Source organism: Cervus canadensis, chromosome 15 (genome assembly GCF_019320065.1).
Source record: "Cervus canadensis isolate Bull #8, Minnesota chromosome 15, ASM1932006v1, whole genome shotgun sequence".
Taxonomy (NCBI): Eukaryota; Metazoa; Chordata; class Mammalia; order Artiodactyla; family Cervidae; genus Cervus; species Cervus canadensis.
This window is the reverse complement of record NC_057400.1, coordinates 49930404-49958126: the sequence shown is the minus strand read 5'-3', so window position 1 is coordinate 49958126 and position 27723 is coordinate 49930404. Positions and strand designations below refer to the sequence as shown.

Here is a 27723-nt window from a genome sequence, read left to right as displayed (position 1 = left end):
TTTATTGAGAAATCAGTCTTCATTCTCAATTTCCCATATAATCATCAATAAATCAATTAGCTAAACTTTCAAGTGATTGATCTCATAGGTAGCCCTTTTGAAGAGAAGGTTTCAACTCCTGAGCTACAAGGGAAAGCAAATTTCTCACAATATAAATACTCTTCTGAGGTCTTGTTCTTTGATAGCATCCAGCAAAAATCGAATGCTTTCTATATACTGTCCTGAGTAACTTGTATTCATTAACTGCTCACAACAACTCTATGAGGTTAATATAGCTTCAGTCATATCTCCATTTTACAGAGGAAGAAACTGAGGCGCAGAGACAAGTGACTTGGTCAAGTCCGTACAGTTTGAAAGTAGTAGAACTGGTATTTGAACTCACGCAGACTGACTACAGAACACTGGGGTAAATGAATTGTGAAAACAGCCCAATTTTCTACCTGTCCCTGTATCTGTGTTGGGAACCCTGTCACCAATGTGAGAAGAGTCCTGGCCAGCCTGCTAGATGATGAGAAAACAGCAGAGCCAAGTCATCCTAGACAAGGGCATCCTAGACCAGCCAGCACGAAAACAAATCTCCAGCTGGCCACAGGAAGGAAGCATGAGGAAGCCCAGCCAACAGCCACTCAAGAACCCAGACTTATGAGAAATAATAAGTGATTGTGCATTTAACTTTGGGGTGGTTTGTTACCTACCAGCAGATAACCGACACAAACATCAATGCTTGACCACTACCCTATATTTTCTTTCTTATGACCCCGGCTTCACCTGCTTTCAGGACTTTTCAGGAAAGGACAGCTGCAGCTGTAATGAGCCTTCATTTTACCACCTTGTCACTGTTCATCCTTGTGCTGTCCCTGCCCTACTACTATGCCAACCCGTAAAGACAGTCTATCTATCCTTCGCCTTTACTCCTGTTTGTTTGTTTTTTTTTTTCCAGGAATCAAGAGGAAATGAGGGTGCTGCAAACCCTTCAGTACTATTTCAAGTTCTGTTGCCTTGCCTACCCCCTTTGCCCATCTCTCCACCATTTAGGAGCTAAATGGGCATTAGCCAAAGTGACTGGGGCCAAAATAATGAGATCAGAGTCAGGAGGGAGAGAGCTTGGATAGAGTTCGAAGTCAGCACCTCTCATTCTCCAGCCTTTCCCTCCTGTCCAGGCGGGCATCCTCTCCACAGGGATGGGGACCAGCACTCCCTGGAGGCACACTCCTGCTTTGCCACCTGATCTCCAGATGAAACCCTGCAAAGATGAACTTTCCCTGCCTGCCAGGAGTCACGAGGGGCAGCAAGCTGCACCTCCACAGGAACTAACAGTCCCAACTGCTCAACTCAAATTAAAAAAAAAGAGTTTGTAAATATGTTCCACAGAGGGGAAGCCTTCTGGGGCATTTCTGCCAGCTGCCTCCAGATACTTTGTTCTCAACTAATGGAGAAGATACCCTAGGGGGAAGGAGGGCACCCCCAAGACATCCTGAGAGGCAGAGGCCACAATCCACTAAAACAGGACTAGAAATCTCCCAAGAAAGAAAAAGAGGTGTAAAAGACTGTTGTTTTTCTATTTGAGTATTTTTTAACTTATTTTTGCTCTTAGGCACTCAATAAATGCTAAACGATGCTAATTCTCCTAGCTCTTCTTGCTTTATGAGTGAAGCCTGGATTGTAAGGGTTCGTTGCTCAGAGGGCCAATAGCTAAGTGACCTGGGTTGATGAAGAGAAACCAAAGTTCCCCCGGGGTAAATCCAGCCTTACTGTGCCATTAGACACCCACCCCTCCCCAACTCATTACATTCCAACAATAGTTTAGTTTTAATTTCTTTTCCTTATATTTCACAGCCCTAAGGGAAAATGTCCTGTGACAATTCTATAACACTGAGACAATTACTGGTGACTCAGGACTCCCTGCTGCCTCTGCAGCAGCTCACAGCTGAGGAGCGGGTTTGCCACCCATGTGGGAACAATTTGGTCTGTGAATTAGGAAAGTCCGAACAAAAGGAATCTTCACGTTTTAAAAATGATGGAAATTTGAAGAAATTAGATGAAAATTCAGCCCAAGGAGTGTGTTTCAGAACAGGAGTCAACTGTAGGCGTTGAGACCCTGAGGAAATCTGTCACATAGACTCCTGCTTTCTCAGTCCCTTCTCTTTGCCTTTCTTTCTTTCTTTTTTTTTTTTTGCTGTTTGACTTCTGCCCATTTTACCTCTGACAGTGAATGAAGCAGTGAATGGAATGTAAAACTACGTTCTCCTTCAGACAAAACAAACAAACAAACAAAAATATCCTGTCTTATTCATCTTGCACTTCAAGCACTCAGCCTAAGCCTGACTTAACAAGAACCAAGTTAGAGATGTCCCGGGTTGGAGGGCACGGTCATCCCTAATCTCCAACAGACTATGTTCCAAAGCACTCTTGTGAATGGATAGTTTAGAGCAGGGAAAGCATTTTTTCCCATTAGCATGAAGTTTAAGACACAGGCTGTCCTCGGACTCAATTATAAAACTCGAGCTGGCCATGAGCCTAATAATACTCCAGGAGTGAGAACTTCAGTTGTTTTATCACCTCCTCCCAAATAACCACTTAAAAGTTTCCATGAGAAAATGCATTCCAAAGCAGGAGGCCAGGAACAGATTTTCATTTCCTCCACAACCAAAGTGAGGCTTTCCTACTGAAAAACCAAAAGGAAAATGAAGGGGGGAAGATGCTACCAGAAACAGCCCTGATGGTCATGGCAGGCGCAGGCTTGGCAAGGAGCATGGAATGGGATGGGAACGACTAGGTACCAACAATGACAACCTGAAATGCTGCTCTGCTTTTATGTAACACATGTTCAGTTCTTTAGTTCAAACACTGGCCTTAAGTGTGCTAAATCAGGAACTAAAAGGCAGTTGCCTGAAGGGGAGCTTGGAGAAGGGAGGGATTTCTGGTTTGGGAGTCACTAATCATTGAACCAAGGAGGGCCTGGGCTCACCTGTGATGACACTTGATTTCTGTTCTTCAGTTCCTTGACTGACACGCTGATGCTAATAAAATTCTAACTCTCAGGTTTCCTCTGTCAGTTTGAAACGGGAGCACGGAGAAGGCAGGCAGACTGTAAGCTTCTTAAGGACTAGGATATCACTTTCATTTTTTTTTCCAGTGGAAAATTTTATTCAAGTCAAATATATATAACCCAGGAACAGCCTCTCAGAAAGCTCTGAGAACAGTTCCCTCCTATTCATTTCTTTATATTCCAGCCCCCTCAGTGCTGAAATCACAATCCATTAATAAATAAATATAACTTAAGAAAGGGCTTTAACTTTTCAATGCAGTTGCAAAATGGGAGGTCTTTGGAGTCAAACTTTACAGATTCAAACCATTTTCCCTCCACTGGTGCGGGAGCAGGGCTTTCTCCCTGGAATTCCAGTTTTCTCCTCTAGAATAAAGCGGTGATAGCATCTACCTCAAGGGTCACTGTGGGAACTGAATACATTTGCTTTTGTGAATTGCATAGCACTGTGCCTGCCACACAGATGGCACTCAATAAAGCTAAGCTAGGGCTTTCCTGGTGGCTCAGTGGTAAAGAATCTGCCTGCCAATGCAGAAGCCACAGGAGCTGTGGGTTTGATCCCTGAATCAGGAACATCCCCCGGAGGAGGATATGGCTACCCACTCCAGTATTCTTGCCAGGATAATCCCATGGACAGAGAAGCCTGGTGGGCTACAGTCCATGGGGTCACAAAGAGTTGGACACGACTGAGTGATGCACGCATGTGAATATAATTCAGACAAGGATCTTGAGATGGAGTCACCCTAAATTAGGATGAGGCCTAAATTCAATGATGAGTGGTCTCACTGGTCAGACAGAAAAGAAAAACACATAGAGTGTCAGTGAAGAAAGCCATGTGAAAATAGAGGCAGAGATTGGAGTGATGCTGCCAAAAACTAAGGAATTCCAGAAGCCACAGAATCTGGAAGTGGCAGAAAGGATTCTCCTTCAGGGCCTGCAGAGGGAGCAGGGCTCTGCTGTCATCCTGATTTTGGACATCTGGCTTCTAGAACTGGGAGAGAATACATTTCTCTTGTGTTAAGACACCAGGTTTGCGGTAATTTGTTGTGACAGCCCTCAGAAACTAAATAGCTGGGGACAGTTTGGAACAATCTAAATTTGGTGAGGAAATCAAGCCTGAACGTAAATTGGGATGATCATGAGTTCTTTTCCCAAATTGTGTACTAGAGGAAAACTCCTCATTAGGAAGGAAAAGTCACTGGCTTCAGGGACTGGAATGTTCAAGTCATTCTGTCTCATCCACTCTCAGACAAGGACATTTCTGCTGGGAATCTTAAAAGCACCCTGCATTTTCCCACAGGAACGCAACGGAAGCTCTCAATGTGCAGTAAGACTGCACTGATTCAGCTGCTATCTGGCCCCAGTAAACCAGCCAGTGACAGGGCTCTTAGTCCTCATCCAGTAAATGCACCCACGCTGGTCCCCACTGCCTCCCTGACCCCATCTGTGGAGGTCAAAGAGGTCATTAGCCAAAGACTCCAAGCTAAGGAAAGATACCTGGTTGCCAAGAAAGGTACGTAATTGTATATTTCTCCTAACTCCATGGGTTAAGTGAAAAATCTGTCCAGGTCATCTGCAAGATCCTTCTAAGCCTTTGGAATTCTACAGGAGTCCACAGGAGAGAATTGTGAGAGAGAGGTTGTTGAACCCGCTGATGCCTAGAGAAACAGTTTTCCTTCTTTCCCTCTCCTCTAACTCCTGGAGAAAAATAGCAGCACAAAGAGCAGTGGCTGTCAGAGAGGAGTGACTTTTTTGGAGCAAAGGCATTAGACAAGATGACACATGCTGACAAGTTCAGCAAACAGTGGCTGCTCTGCCAATCAGCAGATAATTTCAGTGTGTTTGCAATGAAGAAAAGATTGCAAGTCATGTCGTGATCAGAGACAGGTCACGAATACCCCACGTGTCATCTTCTAAAGTGAAGGTCAAAAGAAAGGGGGAGGTGAGTGGAGGCAAAGAGCAGAAAGCAGGAGACCCCTGTTCAGGCAAATCAAGCACAGCTAGGCAGATCTCGCCTGTTTTCTGACAAAGCCCAGGGAACCCCAGTAATCACCTGTTCTGTTGACCTCCGAGGCTCCCTCCTCACATGTAACCAGCACTGTGTTAAGTCCCAAGTCCTTTATCACTCACGAAAGTCACTCTTTCCCTGACTTGGGGCAGGTTTTCTTTTCTTCCCTTACTTGTTAATTTACTCAACTTATTTCCAATCAGAGAAAGGCATAGGCAAGAGGCAGGTAAGAAAGGCCACACGCAGTACTCTGGCCCCCAAGAGCACTCTGCAATGGATTTCATTGTTTAATTGAAGAGAGCTCCAGAACACTGACAACACTCATAACCAAAGAGGAAGAAAAACATTCTGAAACCAAATAGGTTCAAAGGAATTTTGTCATGACTTGCCATTAGCTTTAGGAAAGGAAATGCTGAGATAGAATGAGAGAGAGCCATGAAGCACATAGGCAGATAACCTGAGTGCCTATCTAAAATGTTTAAGTATTAAATTTCTCCATCAAAGAAGTTTTCTGAGAAAAGGATACTGTTTTGACCACCGAAGATTAAGAGGATAAACACATGCGCACACACACACACAAACACACTTGGCAATCTACGACCCTTCCTAAGAAAATTGTGTAATTCTAATTAACAAGATACTTTTTAAGTAAAAAACTTGGTGAGTATAAAAAGCTATCAGTTCAGTTCAGTTCAGTCGCTCAGTCATGTCCAACTCTTTGCAACCCCATGAATCACAGGACGCCAGGCCTCCCTGTCCATCACCAGCTCCCAGAGTTTACTCAAACCCATGTCCATCGAGTCGGTAATGCCATCCAGCCATCTCATCCTCTGTCGTCCCCTTCTCCTCCTGCCCCCAATCCCTCCCAGCATCAGGGTCTTTTCCAATGAGTCAACTCTTCGCATGAGGTGGCCAAAGTATTGGAGTTTCAGCTTCAGCATCAGTCCTTCCAATGAATACCCAGGACTGACCTCTCCTTTGGATGGACTGGTTGGATCTCCTTGCAGTCCAAGGGACTCTCAAGAGCCTTCTCCAACACCATAGTTCAAAAGCATCAATTTTTCAGCACTCAGCTTGCTTCACAGTCCAACTCTCACATCTATAAATGACCACTGGAAAAACCATAGCTTTGACTGACCGACCTTTGTTGGCAAAGTAATGTCTCTGCTTTTTAATATGCTATCTAGGTTGGTCATAACTTTCCTTCCAAGGAGTAAGCATCTTTTAATTTCATGGCTGCAATCACCATCTGCAGTGATTTGGGAGCCCCCAAAAATAAAGTCTGACACTGTTTCCACTGTTTCCCCATCTATTTTCCATGAAGTGATGGGACCGGGATGCCATGATCTTAGTTTTCTGAATGTTGAGCTTTAAGCCAGCTTTTTCACTCTCCTCTTTCACTTTCATCAAGAGGCTCTTTAGTTCCTCTTCACTTTCTGCTGTAAAGGTGGTGTCATCTGCATATAAAAAACTATGCAGTAATTATAAACAGGCTACATTAAAAAAATAATAAAACCTCCATCCTTCCTGTCCAAAAATATCAAGCTGGCCATTAAGGTTGTAATAAAGGCACACGTAATCACCCTGAGGGCCTACTAACCAACTAGTGTTGACATTCCCTAGTTCAATCTGATTCATCACTTGCACAGGAACCAAGAGATGGTGAAAAGGCCAGAGGTTACACCGCAAGGAGAGAAAGCTTCAACCTACTTTAGGATAAGGATCCGTGTCACTAAGATCCTTTTTTAGCCATTCACCTGTTCCTGAAGTTTGCCCTGTCCTGAGGCAAGCAGTGGGAGGCTTGGTTATTTGTGTTCAGATCTGGAAGCTTCTCCCAAGACAGAAGAAGGGAAGGGAGTGACAGTATAAAAGTTATTAGAGAGCGGAGGTTTGGCTGGGCACAGAAGCAAACTAAGAGGAGTCACTGGAGATAAAGGGTCTGTTAAACACATACACATTCACGTGAGTATGTGTGTACCCATGCACACGCACACACACTTCCAAAGCTGCCTCATATTTACTACCTATGAAATTTTCAAACATTTGGTCTGTATACAAATGCACATCAAAAAAAGACAGAAAACATACCCAAGTAGATGATCGCCTATTAAAAGTACATATGTTTTGCTAATCAGAAAAGTGAAAGTGTTAGTCGCTCGGTTGGGTCTGACTCTGAGACCCCATGGACTGTAGCCTGCCAGGCTCCTCTGTCCATAGGATTCTCCAGGCAAGAATACTGGAATGGGTTCCCATTTCCTTCTCCAAGCTAATGAGAAACCACACCTTAGTTCTGGTAATTGAGAAATTATGTGGCTACAGTTAATAAAGAGTAAGCCATTTGTAAAAAATCAAAACACACATGTAAATTATTCCAGATACCATCTATCATTTTCTGACATATTACTTTACACAATACTGTTCTGGGGTTCTGCATTCTTACATTATTTTGAACATTCATCAGATTATTCATTTAAAAAGTCAGGAGCTTTGTCCTAATCATCTGGACCTGTTTTTATACTTTGGAAAAGTAAAAAAGACCAACTCTGACTTGGTTGGGAATCATTTTGGGAATAATGGTGGGTGGTTGTTCACATCTGGACTAGGTATAAAACGATAACATTACGATGATGAATGCCACAGAGCCTCATCTGCATATAAATAGGGCTAATCAGAAATGCAAATTGCAATCAGGAGAAATTTTTAAAGGCTGTGATAGCTGTGTGATTGTGCAGATAAGGAAAGGTTAACACTTGTATTGTTAAAGCAGTTAAATGGCTCCCAGCCGGCCAGAGTCTTCCTTTGCAAGAGAAATGTGAAAGGCACAAAGCTTTCAAGCTGCAACATGCCTGCATGGAGCTCCCAGATAGCTTCATTTTCTGTAACTAGTGCCTTGCCAAACATCAGCCCTATTCTGATGAAAGACAACCAACAAACCTTTTGTACAAAACCCTAATGAATATAGACAATAAAAAATATATTGGCATTTAAATACCCTTCAAACAGACCTCTTTCAGCACCATTTCCCACTGAGACAGAAATAAAGGGTTAGAGAGAAAATCATGACTGATGTAACATTTTTCTAAAATTTTTTAGTGCTGGTACACATTTTTTTTTTATCCCTAAATTTTTCAGCATACTGGAGAAAGATTCAAACTGGAAAAAAAAAAAAAAAAAGACCAGATATGATTATATAATTTAAAAAGAAAACATTAGTATTTAGAAAGAGTACTTAAGCCAAAGCTGCATTTTTAGTCTTGCCATGCAAAGCCTAAAAAATCAACATCTCAGAAAAATTGGAGTACTGAAAATATGCGATTGTTACAACATACTCCTATTATTTTTGGAATATGCTGTCTTTCAGGAAACCCTCTATCCTCCCTTCCCCCGTGCCGACCCCCGCCGCCCCCTTAAAAGAGAAATACATTTTACAATCAGGCTTTCACAGGTTTGGAGAGAAACTGTTTACCAACTCTTTATTATCCTAACGAGCCTCGTTCACAAAGAACTAATGAGCCAAGAGCGCCATCTTGTGTCCTACCTTGGAATCTTAAAGAGCGTTTTCACGGGATGCATGTCAAAGAGGGGAGGATCTCCGTCCCCCAGTTCGATAGCTGTGATCCCCAAGGACCACACGTCACAGCGGGCGTCATAGGAAGAGTCATACTGCTGCTCACAAGCGATGACCTACCAGACAAAATCGGGACACGACACATCAACCCCACTGACACCTCAGATGCCCCAAAAGGCGCTTGGCCGGTCTCAGCCCCCATCTCAGTTTCCTGGCTATACTGATACTGAATTTCAGTAATAACAAAAGGTCCATTTTCTAGGCTTTATTTGTGTGATTGATTTATCATCCGATATGTTCATCCATTTTTAAAATGTATGAATTCAGTTCAATGAACATGCACCGAACCTTGTTGATACCAAGGACGGTGCAAGGGTGAATACCTCACCACACCCACCCTGACGCCCTTTAAGGGTTAGGCCTTGTCTACATCCTTCATCTCCTTACCAGCTGCCGATTCAACAGTGAGGAACAGCTGTTCTCAAAGATGCCTGTCTCTTGTGTCTCCTGCACAAAGTCCCTAGAGACTGATGTGGTTAACTTAAAATAGGAACCACTCCCTCGCATTCTCTTTTTCCAAGAAAATCTGCGCCCCCTCCGCAACCCCAACTGGTTTATGCTTCCGCCCAGCTGCTGCTTCGGGGATTAGCCCAACCGGGTACTGGAGAGAAGGGGAACCAGAAAATGCCCTTGGGCTTGTCATTGGTTTGAAGAGTTTGGAACCTTGTGGGAAAGTATTTTTTATCAGCTTTTTGAGTTAGCAGGGAAAGCTCTACACTTAGACTCTGGTGGGTATCACAATGGGACTGGGAGAAGGCAGGGGTTGGCCGGAGCATGTTGCAGGGACCGAAAGCTCCTTTTTGACCTGAAATCTGCCTCCTTGACCTAGGATAACCCATGATTATGAGAGGTAGGAGACTTTTATGGTTTGAAGCTGTGTTGGTCCAAACAGCCTATGAGGCAGACATATAGCATCACTGGCCAAAGGAGTGGGCCTCCCTGCCCTCTTAGGCCATCAGAAGGTCTTTGACTTTGAGTGAGATGGACCAACTTATGTGGAGGAGAAGAGTAACAGATCTGGCTTACACATTAGCAGGAGCATTCTGGCTACTGTGCTGAGGATACATTAATAAGACACGTGAGTAGAGGAAGCAACACCAGTTAAAGATGCTACTGCAGGAATCCAAACTAGAGACAGTGAGAAATAATCAGATTTTGATAATATAATTTTGAAGGTAGAGTCAACTGGATTTGCTGAATGGGGCTTATAAGAAAGAGGAGTCCAGAATTTTTAACCTGGGCAATTCCAGAACGAAATTGGTATTTAATGAGATGGGGAAGACAGTAGTAGAAGCAGGTTTGGGTTGTGCTCCACTGGGGACATTCTAAGTCTGATTACTGTGAGACTTCCAAATGGAGAATTTAATTTTAATTAGGTAAGACTCAGACATCTGACCTAGAGAATAAACATGCCTTGTTTAAAGCCACTAAATGTGTGGTAATATTATGTCAGTGACAGAAACCTAATGCACCTTTTCTCTGCCAGACCCAGCTCACTGGTCTCACGATGCTAGGTGAACATGCCCATCTTACCCGAGACGTGGTCTCCTACTTTCATAATTGTCCTCTACCCTTTTCTTCTGATTTCTGAACCAAAGAACCCTTTTCCATGTACCTGCATCCTTGGCCTGGGATGGATCCCAGCCTCATGCTCTGAACAGACTCGCCTGCCACAGAAGGATACATTTAACACATTAACACCTTAAAAGGATACTTTTAACACATTATTTTCAAATGTGCATTTAAACTCAAGTTCAAATAATTCCAATTTTTGGAAGCAGGGGCCGTTTCATTGTCCCCCAAGACCTCACTTTCATCACCTCAATCAGCTGAGAAACTACATTATTTTAAAAGATCTCCAGAGAAGGCTATTTAACACCTTCCCTTTCAGAAATGACATTTCCAAATGTGTGAGACAAATATAATTTTAGACCTTTCAATCAGCAAGTAGTTCACCATCCTTATACATTCCTGTGGAGAAAAGAGAAATAAGACTGTATCCTTCTCCAACAAGAGCTATGGCCGAGTGAAATTTAAAGTGAACCTGTAAGAAATTAAATAACAATCTATGACACATAAATGTCCTAAGCCAGTACATACTAGCATGTCTAGTAAAGGATGCAGGCTTCAAAAGCTTAGGATATTAGAGGGAGACCAATTCAGGCCAACCAAGATAATGGAAAGTATCTAGTGCCCCTAGTCTACAACTTCCAGGAAGAAATTCCAATTGACTTCTAGCAATCTTGAATGGGACACAGAAGGCAATTCCAAGAACCTGTCCAAAGGTAGAAATGGAGATATCCTATCGTTTCTCAAGTGCTGTTATAAAATATTCAAAACGTGTATCTCGTTTTCACTTCTCTTCACAGACAGACACATACTATCTTCAGCTCAGTTTGATTAATAGAAGAGTATCCTTTGGCCAAATTCTCTTCCCTCAACTCAGCTAGCAATGTGACGAAGGAATTATTTAAGCTTAGCTTTCTAAAGAAGTTTCTAGAAAATTTCTGAAGTAAAATAACTCACAAATAATTATTAAGCACTGATGAGCCAGCATGGTCCTAGGTAGGTACACAATCACTCTGTGGGACAGGTACTATTACTGCCTTAGTAGGCATGGAAACTGAGCTATAGCACAGTTAAATAGCCTCCCCAGAGCCCATAGCTAGTCACGGTCAGGGACAGAATTTGAGCCCAGGCAGAGGAGAGACATCTAAACATCATAATATGATAAGGACTCTTAATAATAAAGGTTGTCAAGGAACCTGAATTATCAGCATCTGTCCTCATATTTTGACCAAACTAGCCACGTCTTTGAGATTTGTTTCACCTAAATTCCATGTCTTCAGAGAGAGTCTCTCTTTCCCTTTCTCTTTACTGAGTTATGGGTGATGGGATTCAAAGACACACACTAAGAGGTTACATCCCTGATGGAAGGTCAACACATCCTGGAACTGTATTCCTGTCAATGCAACATCAAAGTCTGCAACTGTTTCTTTAGGAGAAAAAGCAATTTCATTCTCCTTAGCTCAGCATTCTCCTTGTCTCTAGGTAAAATAAAACTGAGTTAAGAATGCTTAGATGGTCAGTTGGTCTTGCCCCCAGGAGAACGTGACCTCTCAGAGAGCTCTCTGAATCGCTTGTTACCATGCTCCACAAAGAAAAGGTGAATGGCAGTGGCAACTAAGTGCGCGGCCCTGGGACCAGGTTTCCCAGGTTCTGTAAGTCTTATTAAAGGGGTGAAGAGAGGGGAGTTTGAAATGGCATTGCCACAGGCCCATGACCCGAAACATCTCATCCTCTTCCATCCCTCCACCTCAGCTCTGCTGCCCCCAGGAGGAGACATACTTGAGGCAAGTGTATACTCTCCCTTAACGTCAAGCCTTTGCTTCAATCACAGGAGTATAAGTGATGTTGGTGGCAGTGGAATGAGACAGATAGAACAGGTGAGAGAGAGAGAGAGTTCAAGGGAAGACTTGCAGGACTTGGGAGGCTAGGGAAAGGGGCACACCAAGGAAGACTAACATATGACCTGGGTGACCAGGAGAAGGATGGTACCATTCACAAAACAGGGAAGTCAGGAAGAAGACATCAGTTTGGTAGGCAGTACAGCAAGTTCAAATTGAGTCTAAGCTCTATGCCTAACTAGGTACAGAAAAGCCATGTGTGCTCTTGGAAACTTTTTTCCTGTGCGTAGATTCAATAAGAAAAACAAAATTCAATCAGGATCAGAAACAGAATATACTAAAGGGTAACAATGAAACACTGATGTGCTTTTAGTGACTACATGGAATTTTATGTTACAGTAAATATATCTTACATTTCACAACTCTATAGACTTTAATCTTCCTATTGTTGGTTGCCAACACAACTAGTCAAAATTTGTAGTTTGAATACACAGTTATAATACTGTGTATATATTGTATATACACAGTATATACTGTGTATATATTGTTGATACAAGGTTGTATATCATGAACTTTAACAAACTGGGATATTTCTCTTAATCTAGTATTGTGAATAGAAAAACTGCTAATGAATGTCAATTGTACAAAGTAAGAATTCTCCATAGTTGATTTTAGAGTCTCACAAGCATGTTCATATGAAGAAGATATGTCTTCTAGAATGTTTCACGTGATGTGTATGTAAGTGCACCTGGCAAAAGCTAAGAGCAAAGAATTAACTGAATTAAAGAGAGTTCTACAGCAATATTTGCTAATGACCTACTGGCTCCAAGATTAAAACGCTGACTCATTGAGTCTCAGTGAGTTTCAGGATGTATAAATTCCTACAAACTTCTGCATAGTCACCTTTAACAACCTTTCATTCTTCCGCATGATATCAGTGAGTGTTTATGCTGCCTCTGAGTTTTAATGAGTAGTTTTATCCACTTGGTATTAATCTATCATTAGCCTCATCACTTCTTCTAGGTTTTAAAGGGGCCAGTCTTACGATCTCATCAAAGTGACCCCTGAAGTAAACAGAAGTAACACAGGGTGAGGATTATGTCTTATCTTTCTTCCTTTCCCATCCATATCAATTTGTGGCACTCATCAGAGAAGCTATGCTGAAAAACTTTGGGATTGGAATCAGAACGTCTGAACTCCATTATTCACTAGCTGGGTCCCTCTGATCAAGTCCCCTGAAAATTTTGAGCTGAGGGTTCTTTAGTTACAGTGATCTCACTTCCTAGATCTATAAACTGGCAAGGTGGGGAAGAATAATCTCTAGTATCCCTTCCAGCTCTAACATACTGACTTCATGATTTCAAAATAAGTGGTTTGGGGGTATCTCAAAATGAAAGGCTAACTTCTCTATGCAAATTACTTAGCAAAGAGTAGATTATTCTGGGGTATGAACTGGATGACTAGAATTTTGAGTGGATTGTATTGCTAATATTTGGTAGAAGGTGTTAAGGTCTATGAAAAGATGCTGGTTGCTGTGATAATGCCTCCATTAAGGAAGATAAGCTTCAACAACACAGCAGTTGTTTGGATGCTGGTTAATGGAGCATGTCCACATTCCTACCTTGAAATGCAAACTTATGACTTTTCTGATACACTTAGACTACATTGATGCTTATTTTAGGAAGGAGAAAGACACTAATGTTTGGGTTTCTGTCAATATCTATGCACTAACAACCTCAGTGCTCAATACCAATACCTATTCTACCCGGAGATGGGCTAGAGCCTCTGATATGTTGGTCATTACCTCCTGGGCTACCCCAAAACTTCTTTCTGGAGGGAGCTGAGGACAAGAAATACGTTTTCACTATAGTTTAGCTCTACTGGTCTTTGTAGCAAAAGCTAGCAGTCAGTTTTCTTTGTTAGGGCAGTTCTCGTAAGACTTCTTTAAGCTAACAAGTTCCAAAGTTTAAGACTCCAAATCCACCCCAGTCACTCCCTCCTCCCCTCTCTTAAAGGAGCTTATAGGGTGAAATTGTAGCTACAATTTGATAACACAACCGCTTTGGCACATATCATTTCCTTATCCATCCTTGGGCATGGTCCACTGAGTTCTGTTGAGGAGGCTGACCCTTCTTTAGTCATGAGCTGAAGAAAACTAACTGTGAAAAGCTCTGGGAGTGTGAAAAGACTTGGCCCTCTGGTGGCTGCAAAAAGGTCCCAGAGCCAGGCACCTTCATTTTGGTTTTGCCGCCTTCTCACTGGATAACTTTAGCAAATTATTTAATCTCCCTGTATCTCTTCTTCCTGTGTAAACCAAGCAACCCTTTCCCCCTGGGGGTTGTCTGAAGCACTGCTTAGGGAAATGCTGATTACCCAGCTTTTTCTATGGTACTAGAATGTTAGTAGAGGATATCATAGATGCATGGGTAATATATATTTTATTGATTTACTTCTATAAGACTGTCTACATTTACTAAAATATCTACAGGGAACACAAATTATTTCTATAACAAAAAAGAACAAATTTTGTCTGTTTTTCTGTCTTGAAAATATAAATAAGTATTGGAAAGTTTGCCTTGATCTTCGAAAGGGTGTGGTTACTTCCTCAGGGGTATGTATTGGCTGTGGGGATTCTTCATCAGCAAGATGACAGGTTAAAGGTGATGTCTTGGTTGTAAAACTAGGGTCGCACAAGTTTAAAAAGAATTCTCTTCTCAACCATACCCCTTTCCATTGTAAGCACAAGACTAGGCATAGTACTTTCACTTTCTCAGGCCACCACAGTCCCATGGAATGTCCCATGATTGCAGTTTCATTTCAACCTAGACCAAGAGTAGGGCTTACTGGTAAAGTTCCCAAAACAGGGGTGAGATCTACCCTCTATCTTTGCAGAAAGACTTGAGCTATAATAACCTGAGAGAACAGTCTCTCCTCAACTCAAAGTCTTCATTATTTGCGAAGAGTTATCTGTATTAGACTGAATATAAGGGGAATAAAAAGTAGTCAACATATGAACTCCTGCATTCAGAAAACCTAGATTTCTCCAAACTATTTAACTTAAACCATTTATCAGATGAAAAATCAAAGAACTGCTGGGCTGAAATCTCTTTCAATAATGTGATTTTTAACCAATATGTTTAAGCAAATAATATTACAGTAGCATCATCCACCATAAGGAAAAATATGTTTTGTTCTTTTAAAGAATGATTTACAAAACTTAAAAGACAATAGCTGTTATTCAGACTATTTTATTTTTCCACTAATTTTTAAAATGTCATTAAAAATGCAATTAGGTTTGCTTTATATGTTCTGATTTCTCATCTTACTAGAATTGATTGTGTGATCCAAAATTATAACCAAAGGTCAAGATTAAAATTTCAGTCAAGTACACAGGCAAAATGCTGTTATCTCAAGAGCTAAATTCAGCTTAAAAAGAGGCAAAGCAAATAGACCTAAAGCTATTAATCCTTGGCTGACCTTGAGCCCAAAAATAAAGTCAACAGACTGGCAAATAAGATGGGCTGAGAAGTAGGAAGGCAAATAGGATTCTTAATTTTGCTTACATAATTCACACAGCATAATTAATAAATGTTATTGATCATAAAGATTTCTAAAATAGAATTTCCCTAGAATTGTAAATTGCAGCTATAAATATTCCAGTGGCAAATATTATTCATCAGTTTTACATACAAACATCTTAAAGTGTTACAAGCTGAGATATTGAACAAGCACATGAAATCTCTTCCCTTGGATGAAATATAACTTCAAGGGAGAATACATTTGAGATTTGAGGGGTTTCTTTCCAAAAGGGATGTGGACTAGAAGAACTGAAATTGATGGGGTGGTGCTTTTTTTGGTTCATTCATAAAACTCAAGGCTAGAACTGAATATATATTCCTTATACTGAGAAACTGCCAGTAATAATTTAAATTATGCTGTTCACATAAAATTGAGAAAGGTCTCTAATTAAAATATGATGTTCTACAAGCCTTTTCTCAGGATTGTAACACTCAGCTTATGCCTTTAGAAAAATAAAACAAGGTTCAACTTAAAAAGACGCAGAGCACAGGCACACAACACCGCTTCCCACCATGGCTGGCGGAGGGCAGGGGGGCTGTTCTGGGTTTGAGGCCAGCACACAACACCAATTTTGTACTGAAATTCCCCAAAGCCCTGGAAACATATCACTTTTGTTGTTTCTTTTGTTATGGACTGTAGCCCACCAGGCTTCCCTGTTCATGGGATTTCCCAGGCAAGGCTACTGGAGTGGGTTGTCATTTCCTTCTCCAGGACATCTTTCTGACCCAGGAATCAAACCCATATCCCCTGCACTGGCAGGTGAATTCTTTACCAATGAGCCACTAGGGAAGCCCAACATATCACTTACACTTAACTGTTTGGCAAGCCCTGCTCTCAGACTCAGGACCAGTATCACAGAATTCCTCTGTGAAAGCAAAATCAGTGACCCCAAATTTTTGTATGTGTCCTTAGTACTCAAAGACTCTGAAGAAATAGATGTGCTTGGAGACCCAGGAGAATCCCACTGCCCTCCCTTAGCAGCTTTCCCCAAATTAGAGATGGATGCTGGAAGGGATCCTAGGATTCATTAAGTCAATCCCCCTACTTCACAGATGAGGAAACTGAGGTCTTAGGGAATAGTTTAGTCACAGAGCTGGTTTGTAGCCAAACCAGGAGCAAAGTCCATGACTTCTCCATGAGTGAGGCATCTCCCAGGGATTCTTATAATACACAGAATGCTAAGACACTCCCAAAGGGATTTCGTGTTCTGTCATAAGCCATAGCCACGGTAACTATCATACTCTGAGCATGCAGCACTCCCTCCACTTAAGCAGGTGGAGCTTCTACTGCCTCTCACTTCCCCATGCCCTCACTTTTCCTTCCGCTACCCCTTCCCTTTGTCAGCTAGTGCTCTAATCCTACCAGAGTGGGAGTTCTACAGTTTCGTTCTTTTCACAGCTGTTAGGTCAGGTGTTCCTACCTTAGGGGATGAGACAGATTCAGAAGGGTTAAGAAACTCTCCCCAAGTTATTTAGCTAGTAGGTAACAGAACTGAAGCATAAGCCACAATAAGAAACCAATGAGGGGAGGGGTTGCAGGCAGCTTTTCTCCTCTGCAATACATCTGAAAAACAGGAAGGGAAGCAAATCGAACAGAATATCTGAATGTTCCTGCATGGGCACTCCCCTTTATCCACACGTGGTCTCTGGGTGATGTCTTCTCCCAGACTGACATCACCGTGCAAACCAGAGCACCCTTGGGAATATCACACAGTCCTGGCAAAGAGTGATTTCCTTCATCTTTTTAAAACCAAAAGAAGATACGGGAAAAACCTGGGACATAATAGAGTGCCATGAATAGAAGTTCCACATGCTCCAGCCTCACGCCCACCCCAGGCTCCCCTGGGGCCCATTCCTAATGCTGACTGCCCGCCTCCCTCTGCTTTCCTCCAACAGCTCAGGGTCCATCGTGCAGCGGAGCCAGGGCAGCCCTGGCCTAGCTGTGAACTCCTTTCCCCTTCTGTGGGGCTGAGTCCCTGGTCCCGGGGCAGGGCAGTGGAGGCGCTAACCAGAGGGTAGCCGCCGGGTGATCTGACTCGGAGCCTAGGAGGAGCAGAGGCGGGCTCTGACATTTCTTCAGCAAACACTTCTGCCCCTGCAGGAACAGTTCTTCATCTTTGGTGGATGAAGAAGGGGAAACAACAGGTGCCTTGATCTTTCTCACCTCCCCAGAGAGAGGTGGGAGGACAGTCAGGGAATTCTAAATGCTCACAGAGGCTATGACTTTGATACGTCTTACTCAGCCCTCAGCAGGAGGCAGGTTGGAGGCTCCTCCTGCTTCTGCACATCTGGAAGCTGAGGCCTCAAATGGGGTTCTGTATTTAGATCTGCCAGGAGGAGGGTAGCGACAAGTCACCACCACCTCTGGGGCCAACCCCCCACCTCCACAGTGACAGATGATATATGGCTCAACCCCGCAGAGCTCCAGCTGAGAGGGGAGCTGGGGCTGAAGCAGAGGGTGAAATCTGGGGCTGCATTAGTCACTGTGACCCTTCACCCACCACAGCCCCAAGTGTTTGGGTTGTGCTCTGGGACCCTCAAAGACAGGACCACCCTGGGAATGCAAGCAGGGTCTGCCCCAGAACGAGAAGGGAGGGAATCCTTGCTTCTCACAGGCTGACCCAGGAACCTGGGGGGAATCAGGGAACACAAACGGCTGCAGAATCTCAGAGATGGAAGTTGTGAGGGAAGACACACAGGTCTTTCAGTCAACCATCCAAGGTTCCAAACCTCTCACTTGAATCTCCTGAGCAACCAAAGCCTATATACCTCACAGTGAAGTGATTGGCAGGTGGGGGTCCCAAGAATCCCCAGCCTTTTAAAACAGAGTTGGGTAAAATCAGGCCCTGAAAGTCCCACCATTGTCATCACTTCACCCTTACTGAGAGCCTGGAGAGGTCCCCCCTTCATTATCCCAGGAACTCCAGGGGCTCGGAATGTGAGAGTGGGAAGACTCTCTTTCCCCCGGAAACCATTAATGTTCTCTGAAACCCAGAATGGACCTCAGAGGCAGAGACGACCCAGGCCAATCCTCTGAGCTGAGAACAGGGCAGGAGAGGTAGGGTTTAGGCAATAGGCCCCACCATTTTCACTACTCACACCACGCTGAGTATGGCAGCAAGCACTTTCAGGACATTTCATTTTGTCCTCTGAGGCTGCTTTTTTTCCCTTCTCACTTCCTCTTTTAACTTCTCCCATCTTTCTAATCAAAATATTCAGTAACTCGTCTGAGGTCCAGGATTAGGTGTGTGCACTATTTGCTCACAGGTCTATGACTCCAAAATTTGTACTCTTATCTTTACTACCAAAAATGAAGCCATATTAAAATAACTGAACCACATTCACTTTTTTAAAATGAGTGGCAGGGCTATAACTAAAATCTAAATCTAAATTCTATTCTGAAGAACTTTGCTATTTTACTTTTCCAGATCCTTCTCTGAGGCATTAACTATACAGGTTTCTAGTGTCATGCTGAAATATTGTATTTTCCTCAACATATTAGGAAGTATGATTCTTATTTAAAAGAATTTTTAACTTGGAAAAAAAGATATTCATCTTATCTGGTATACTGGTAGTCATAAACAGTTTGCTCTAGTATAGTGGTTAAGAGCGGGGATTTTGGAGCTAAATATCTGAGTTAAAATCCTGGTGTCATCACCTAACAGCTGTCCAAGGACAAGAACTTTCTGTGACTTATTTACTTTCTCTAAAACACTGAGCCAGTAATAGCAATAATTTCATGGGGTTGTTGTAAGGATTACAAATGAATTAATTCATACAAAGCATTTAGTGCCTGGCACATAGTAAGCACTCAACAAATGCTATTAATTCTTATTGGGTACCAAATCCATTAGCTAGAGCTTAGGGAACAAAATGGTAATAATGACAACAATAATATTTCAGCTCTGTAGTGGTTTATGACTTTCTCAGCCCATCAGCACAAAACATCTCATTCGTCATCTCTATTCCTGGCAGTGCCAAAGGAAAGAGCATTATTGTATCGTTTAGCTAGGAATGGCATAATTAATGAAGGCAAGAGTGGTTGCAAAAAGCCTGTGATATTTCTGCATTGGTGTAAGCCGGTTGTTATGGCAACCATCCCCTGTCAACGACCCTTTGCCAAGCAGAGAGAGACCCATTTTTGGAGCCGTCACAGCACATCTGTTTCTCTGCTCAGCTGATTAGCTCTTGTTTGCAACAACCAGCAGATGGAAGTAAAAGTGAAAAAAAATTTTCTAAAAAGAGGCAAATGTTTATTTCATCCACAACTCTGCTTTCTAATACAGAAACAGACTTTTGGCTGTTTTAGGAAGATGCCAAGTAAACTGGATGCTTAATCTATAGGCTGCTTCTCTCATTGGTGGGAGGGAAAAGTGTAATCAACCTATAAGTTACAGGTGATAGGTCCTTCATGTAAGTCTTTTAAAATGATGTGACTCACACTCCAGAGTGTTCTTCCACCACCCCTCCATCTCTGCACTGCTTTGACATAGGAGTCAACTCGGCACACATGTTCCTGACCATATGTCCCACGTGAAAACACTGAAGCTGAGGAACACAAGGCCAGTGGACCAGGAGACCTGAATTCTGGGGCCAAATATGACCTGAACCAGCTCAAAGAGTATCTTCTCCCTGCCTTAGTTTCCTCACCTATAAAATGGAACTTGGATTCCCATGCTCTCTGAAAATTCAAAGAGCTCCAGTACTCACCAGATATGTGAATCTGGATACAATATCTCCTACAGCTCTTTGAGCCTCACTTTCCTTAGTGGTAAAATGAAGAAAATAGTATCTACTCCAGAGGGCCATTGTGAGAATGAAATAAAACAACATGTTAAAAAAGCGCCCATCCCAGTCCCAGTGCATTCACGGGCACATCCTCAGTAATTGCAAGTGTTCTTCCCACTATATGTCTGCTGAGCAGGTGAAATATTCAAACTATCTGCCAATCAGCGACACATGGCCCTGAAGCTGGTTCTTAAGACACCCTTCTTCCTAGACATTATCCCCTGGATTTGCTGGGCTCTTAGGAAATCTGGGTGTCCAGGGAAAGAGACAGGCACTTCTGGTGGCCAAAGAGCACTCTAGAGGTTCTGGATGGCAGCCACTTACCATCTAGGACAAGAGTATTTCAGTATTTTAACAATCAGCATGGTCTCACCAGTGCTTCCCAGCTAACTGTAAGGCATTGTTTTAACAGAGTCTACAAATATTCTCAATAAAGACAATAATGATGATCTTGGTCACTTTCTTTGGGTTTCAATCATTCGTAAACACTCAGTTTAATTCTGCACTATCTGTGATGGTAGGAAAGGTAGATTAAGGGTCAGCTAGTCCTACACCCCTGCCATCACCATAAACAAACATAAATCAGGCTTGTGTCCCTTTCTGCTATGAACCAGGATATTATCTGGTGGATGTTCAATGCAAATACTAGCCAAACAATCCAATACTGACAGTGGGCATGGGTTGTATTGGAAGTGCCTTAGTTCACTGAGTCACAACACACGGATTCCAGTTACTGTTACCCACCTACCCACCCAGTGTTCCTGGGCACTTAGCTTGGCAGAGCCTTAGATTCCTTCTCTATAAAATCAATGTCATCATGCCTAACTAACTGGCATCTTCACAGATAATGAGTGCTTAAAAATAATATTTGTAAAAGTTCTATGCAGATGTGGGATGTTATTATTCATACGATTATAAGAAACTGGCTATCAGGAGACAGTGACTGAGAAAAGAGGCAATAAACATGGGTAAAGGGAGGGTCGTGTGAGTTAATGCAGTTCCCCCTTTACCGATGCTTTATATACAAATATATAAGATACAAGCCACAGTCACAGGCAAGGAGGGAGATCAGAGGCTCAGTGTTAATTAGGTTGAGGGAATTGACCTACACCAAGCATCTCGGAGATAATCCAAAAATACCTGACCAGAGAGCAGGTAGACCAGCACAGAATCCTCAAGGTGTTGAGGCTCCATGTGAGAAGGCAGTTTGTTATGGTACATCCAGAACAACATATGGTACATTCTAGCACAAACAAAAAGAACTGTGTTTGCCTCAAACACCTAAGGCTGAGAGAGGGGTGTGTGTGTGTGTGTGCGCGCACGTGTGTGCAGACAGGCAAAGCTGAGCTAACTAACCTAGCACCTGTAACATGAGGATCTGTAGATTCAAAATGACTGGCTGATTACCTTAGAAATTTGAATTATTTACTACAGAGGAGGGGTGCTAACTGTTTTGGAGAGTTGTTACAGGTTGAATTGTGTCCTCCAAGAAAGATACATTAAGGTGCTAGCTCCCAGGACCTCAGAATGTGAAATTACTTGAAAATAGGGTTGCTGCAGATGTAATAGGTTAAAGTGAGGTCATACTGGAGCAGAATGAGTCCCTAATCCAGTATTACTGGTGTCCTTATAACATCATGGCCACGTGAAAGCGAATACACAGGGAGAATACAATGTGATTCAGTTCAGTTCAGTCGTTCAGTCGGGTCTGACTCTTGGTTTCTATGTTGAGCATCTTTCTTTCCCATTTAAAATCATCTTCCTGAGTCACAGTATGCTACTGACATGCTCAGTTTGTTTAAAAAAAAGGAAGAAAAAAACTCTACTGATATTGACTTCTAGAATAACTCTTACTATGCCAGCCAATATTTCCCCAGTAGCAGTGTTTCAAAGTACTATAACCCTAAAGCCACCCCCTGGAATTTTCCTTCTCCTACATGGCTGAGTTGATACCACTTTCACTCAGCATCTTTCAACCTTACTAGTATCTACATGAGGTGGCAAAGAGCAAATAAGTGGAGAGTGTTGTGAATATGATAATTCCTGCTACAGCTTCAAGCTGCCCTGGTGAACTGCTGTTTAAACTGCAAGTCAAGACTTGATGGTGGTCTGGTCACATTTCATCAGCTATCTGGTTTGAAGCCTATAGCCTATTTGAATTATTATAGATATTGGAGTTACTCAGGCTGGTGAAATCAAAATACAAACGGAAAAAAAATAATTTGGTTCAATTTCTCAAAAATAGGGGCTTCCCTGGTGACTCGCTGGTAAAGAATCTGCCTGCCAATGCTGGAGATACAAGTTCAATCCTTGATCCGGGAAGATCCCACATGTTGAGCAGCAACTAAGCCAGTGTATCACAACTACTCTAGAGCCCAGGAGCCGCAACTACTAAGCTCATGTGCTGCAACTACTGAAGCCCACATGACCTGAAACCAGCGCTTCACAACAAGAGAAGCCGCCACAATGAGAAGCCTGAACAATATAACTAGAGAGTAGCTCCTGCTCACTGCAACTAGAGAAAAGCCCAAGCAGCAATGAAGGCCCAGCACAGCCAAAACTAAATAAATCATAAAAAATAAAATAGGATCAAGGAGCTTTCAGCTGTGTTTTCAAAGTAAAAGCACTGGTGGCATGCAGTCGTTTTATTCCACTGGCATTGGCATTACACGCATTGCTGTCATATTTAATCTGCTGCTGCTGCTGCTAAGTCGCTTCAATTGTGTCCGATTCTGTGTGACCCCCTAGACGGCAGCCCACCAGGCTCCCCCATCCCTGGGATTCTCCAGACAAGAACACTGGAGTGGGTTGTCATTGCCTTCTCCAATACATGAAAGTGAAAAGTGAAAGTGAAGTTGCTCAGTCGTGTCCGACCGTTAGCGACCCCATGAACTGCAGCCTACCAGGCTCCTCCATCCATGGGATTTTCCAGGCAAGAGTACTGGAGTGGGGTGCCATTGCCTTCTCCCACATTTAACCTAAATAGCACTTATTCACATAAGCAGAAATGAAAGCATGTTAAGGTCAATATACTATGCAGGCCACCATATAAAGACAATATCCATTTGAACCATTACTGATTATCCTTTCAAGGACTCCTCTTGACCCCAACCTTGGCCTCACAGAAGGACAGTACAAGTTTGTTGAAAGGAACACTAGTGAAAGTCGCTCAGTTGTGTCTGACTCTTTGCGACCCCATGGACTATACAGTCCAAGGAATTCTCCAGGCTAGAATACTAGAGAGGGTAGCCTTTCCCTTCTCCAGGGGATCTTCCCAACAAAGGGATCAAACCCAGATCTCCCACATTGCAGGCAGATTCTTTACCAGCTGAGCCACAAGGGAAGCCCAAGAATACTAGAGCGGGTCACCTATTCCTTCTCCAGTGGATCTTCCCAACCCAGGAATCGACTGAGGTCTCCTGCGTTGCAGGTGAATTCTTTACAACTGAACTATCAGAGAAGCCCCAAAGGAAAACTACTCAGCCATTAAAAAAAAAAAAAAAGAATGAAATAATGTCATTTGCAGCAACATGGATAGACCTAGAGATTATCATACTAAATGAAGTAAGTCAGAAGGAGAAAGATTAATACCATATGATATCACTTATATGTGGAATCTAAAATATGATATTAATGAACTTATCACCCAAACAGAAACAGACCCACAGATATAGAGAACAGACTTCGGGTTGCCAAGGGGGTGAGAGGGTAGGGGAGGATGGACTGGGAGTTCGGGGTTAACATGCAAACTATTATGTATAGAATAGACAAACAACAAGGACCTACTGTATAGCACAGGAAGCTATAACCAGTATCCTATAATAAACCATAATAGAAAAGGATATGAAAAAGAATATATATATATATGTATATGTATAACTGAATCACTACTGAAATTAATACAATATTGTTAGTCAACTATACTTCAATAAAATAATTTTTTTTAAGTTTGTTGAATGGAACTGACAAATGTAAGATTATTCCTATGGACATTCTTATAGAGGGTCATGGAGCAAAAAGACTCTGGGGAATAAAAATATGAGGACAGTGTGGGACTGAGTCCCAGGAGCTGCAGCCTGGTCCCAAAATGTCTTAGATGCAAGCACACATTCTGAAAGAACCTCTGAGTCATACTCAGAGGAACTGGGCACTTGCTCCAGAGAGACACTCTCAAGGTCTCCACACCATAATCTGCCTACTCCTCAATTTATCCACTATAGCAGGCAAGATGCAACACTAGCTTTTCCCTGATAAGAAGGGAACCAGTTCCAGGCAATCTGGGCAACAGAAGCTCACCATGGACCACTAAACTGCCCCTAGTAGAAACAGTCCACATATTTTCCTCAACCCAGCTGAAACCTAAAAGTCACAAACAGTTCATGAGAAATGTATAAAGCCAAGGGCAGCTTTCCCTTTTCTGTGTTCTGTGGTTCTGAGAACACCAACTTGCTGAAGACTGGAATGGGAATACCATCTTCTGACTTATGCCACCCTAAATAAGAATTGAGTGGCCTCAGGTACACTTTCCTTTAATAATAAATTAACCAATGAAAATTTTTTTTAAATTTTTTTAAATAAATAATTAACCAAAATCAACAGAGCAATGTGTGAATACCAATAGTCATAAAGCCCTCCTCAATCTACCCTCCAAACTCATCTTCTCTTGGACTTTTCCTTTTTAACCAATATATTGGTTCATTCAACAGATGCACATTGAGCACCTACTCTATACTAAGCACTATGCTGAGAGCCGAGCATCCCAAGTCCCTGCTAGAGTTTAGAGTTCAGTTAGAAGACCTGCTTGTCAATAACTGTAGTACAATGGTCATAGCTTGCTAATGGAGAGTGTAAAGGCTTCAGTGGACACTCAGGGAAAAGAGCCTCAGTGTTGGCCAAGGATAAGGAAGGTTTCCTAGGGGAATAGCACTTGAGAGAGGATTGAAGATTGAGGAGGAAATTTGCAGAGTTCTGAAGGCCACTCCAGATGATGTAACAATATATAGAAAGGTTTAAAGAAATGATATATAAAGACAGATTTGGGGAATTACTTGTTTTTCCACTACTGCTGAGGCATTAAAAACAAGTAAATTGGGGGAAAGGAACCTGAGATGAGGTTGGACAGCAGAGAGGTTTGAATATGAATGTCTTTGTTCCTCATCTGAAAGAATCTTGACTTTGTCCTACAGTGTTTCTTCAAGTAGAGTTCATGAGATCTCTATGAAAATTTTTATGGTTTGCCTTTGTTTCAACGATAATTTTATATGTAATAATGAAATGGGAGAAGTTGCAGTAAAAACTGTGTTCCAGATTATCTGGATGGTCATTTGCCACATAACGTCAATGCCCATATTTATTTTTATTATGAAGCTGGCATCAAGTCAACAGAGATGTACCAGTTTGAGGCCAAAGGAGATGCTATTTAAACAAGGAGATCACACAAGCTGAAACAGAGTAAAGTGGTGGGAGAACTGGATCACCAGATGTTATGCGGTAATAAGAATGACAAAATAACTCAAAATAATCCATGCTGTCATGCTCTGAAATGGATTCACATTGCAAAGGACAACTGAATTTCACAAAACAATGTCATTTGTCTCATTAAATTAAAACTGTTCATTTGAACGTTGCTGGCTTTGTAGTTTTTCATAATATATTTCCCCTCATCTCTAAGGAGATGACTATATAAGTCCTCTTATTAAAAGAGCCCATTTGCCTGATCCCAGGCCAGAGAACTGTGGAATTCAACGCTGACCTGACAAGCAAAGCTGTAGTTGTGCTTCAGGGTCTGTTGGTATCTAGCCTGGAAATTCTGCAAACTTTTACATGTGTCATTTCACAGGGGATTTTGTGGTGATGCCAGAACTAAAAATTAGACCCAAATCCCAGGTTTTACTAGAGATACAGAAAAGTACATAAGAGAAGTTGCTATGTATCCTGTATTAAAAAAAATAGCTAGGACTATGGCATATTGCTCTGTAGGCCACCTGGAACTGAAATCTGTCTCTTCATTGAGTCATGTGTCACTGGGCCTGCCTCTACCCAGGGAAGGTGACCTTTTCTAATTTACACAATGGTGGGATGAACTTGCCAAGCCATGGCCCTCGGAGAACATGGCATCTTCTGGAGGAGGCACCTTTTTTCTAACTGCCTGAAGGTATTCTATGGGCCTTCTGTCACTTAGTCCTGAGATTGTCGTCATTCTCACCCACCACGTCAGAACTCTCACAGTTCAATGAGGATAAAGGATTTTCTTCTTGCTGAAAGTTTTGTGAAGTGTGTGACTTTCCCATAAAAAAGGCATAGTACCAAGGCTTTCAACAAATACACAGAAATAGATGCCCTCTGCTCACCTCAGGGGCCATCCAGAATGGGGTGCCAACAGATGTGTTTCTCCGTAGACGTGTACTGGTGAGTTGAGCTGAGACACCTACAAGAAAAGCATGTTATAATTCAGCAGCAAGCAGACGATGATGCTAGACCAGGACTGGCAAACTTCTTCCATAGAGGGTCAGACAGCAAATATCTTAGACTTTGTGAGCTTAAGGCTCTGTCACAACTACTCAACTCTGCAAAAGCAGCTCAGATAACACAAAAGCAAATGAGTGTGGTTGTGTTTTTGCAAAAACTTATTTAGGGATGCATATCATTATCACGTATCATTCTCTTTTGATTTTTTTCCCCAACTGTTAAAAAATATAAAAATCTTTCTTAGTTCATAGGGTGTACAAAAATGGGACACAGGTCAGACTTGGTTCACAAGCTGCAGTTTGCCAAACACTGTAGGTATGAGCATTTAATGCTCTATCTAAATCACTAGGATATTTTTTTTTCTAGTGAATATTTCTATCTGTACTGCTGCAAAATTGGAATCAAAAGAAAGCATCAAGAACTAGGATTAACCCCCAATACCTTCCTACTATATTTCCAAAATATTTCAGGTGATATCTTTCTTAAAAATGGTACTTCATTTGATGGAGGAAGAAAATTGGCGTGTATTATCTATAATTGAGCATCAGTGTAGACATAGAAAATTTTCAGTGCCTTATCTTACTTAGAAGGCTGGAAACCTGTCAAGAAAAATACATTTGTCAAATGGAAAAAGAAACAGACTAAGACTATTATTATCTAGGGCTCAATGTTGAGGACTTGAATTTTAATATAATTCCCATGTACTTTGTTTTAGTCTTTGGCCAGTTCTCTTTCTTATGCCACAACAGATGTAAAGGTGAATTGGATTAGGAGTCAGAAGGCCTGTTTCCCATAGTGAT

The 27723-nt window shown here is 42.2% G+C and overlaps 1 protein-coding gene across 1 annotated transcript in view; it reads right to left on the bottom strand.

Moving 5' to 3' along the window:
- The window catches only part of MYO3B (myosin IIIB), a 476002-nt gene that overhangs the window by 364030 nt on the left and 84249 nt on the right, over positions 1-27723 (bottom strand). The window contains exons 8-9 of the mRNA XM_043487760.1: positions 26806-26882; positions 8593-8738 (exon numbers count right to left, since the gene is read on the bottom strand). Coding sequence (XP_043343695.1) covers positions 8593-8738; positions 26806-26882 — 223 coding nt within the window. The remainder of the gene's footprint in view (positions 1-8592; positions 8739-26805; positions 26883-27723) is intronic.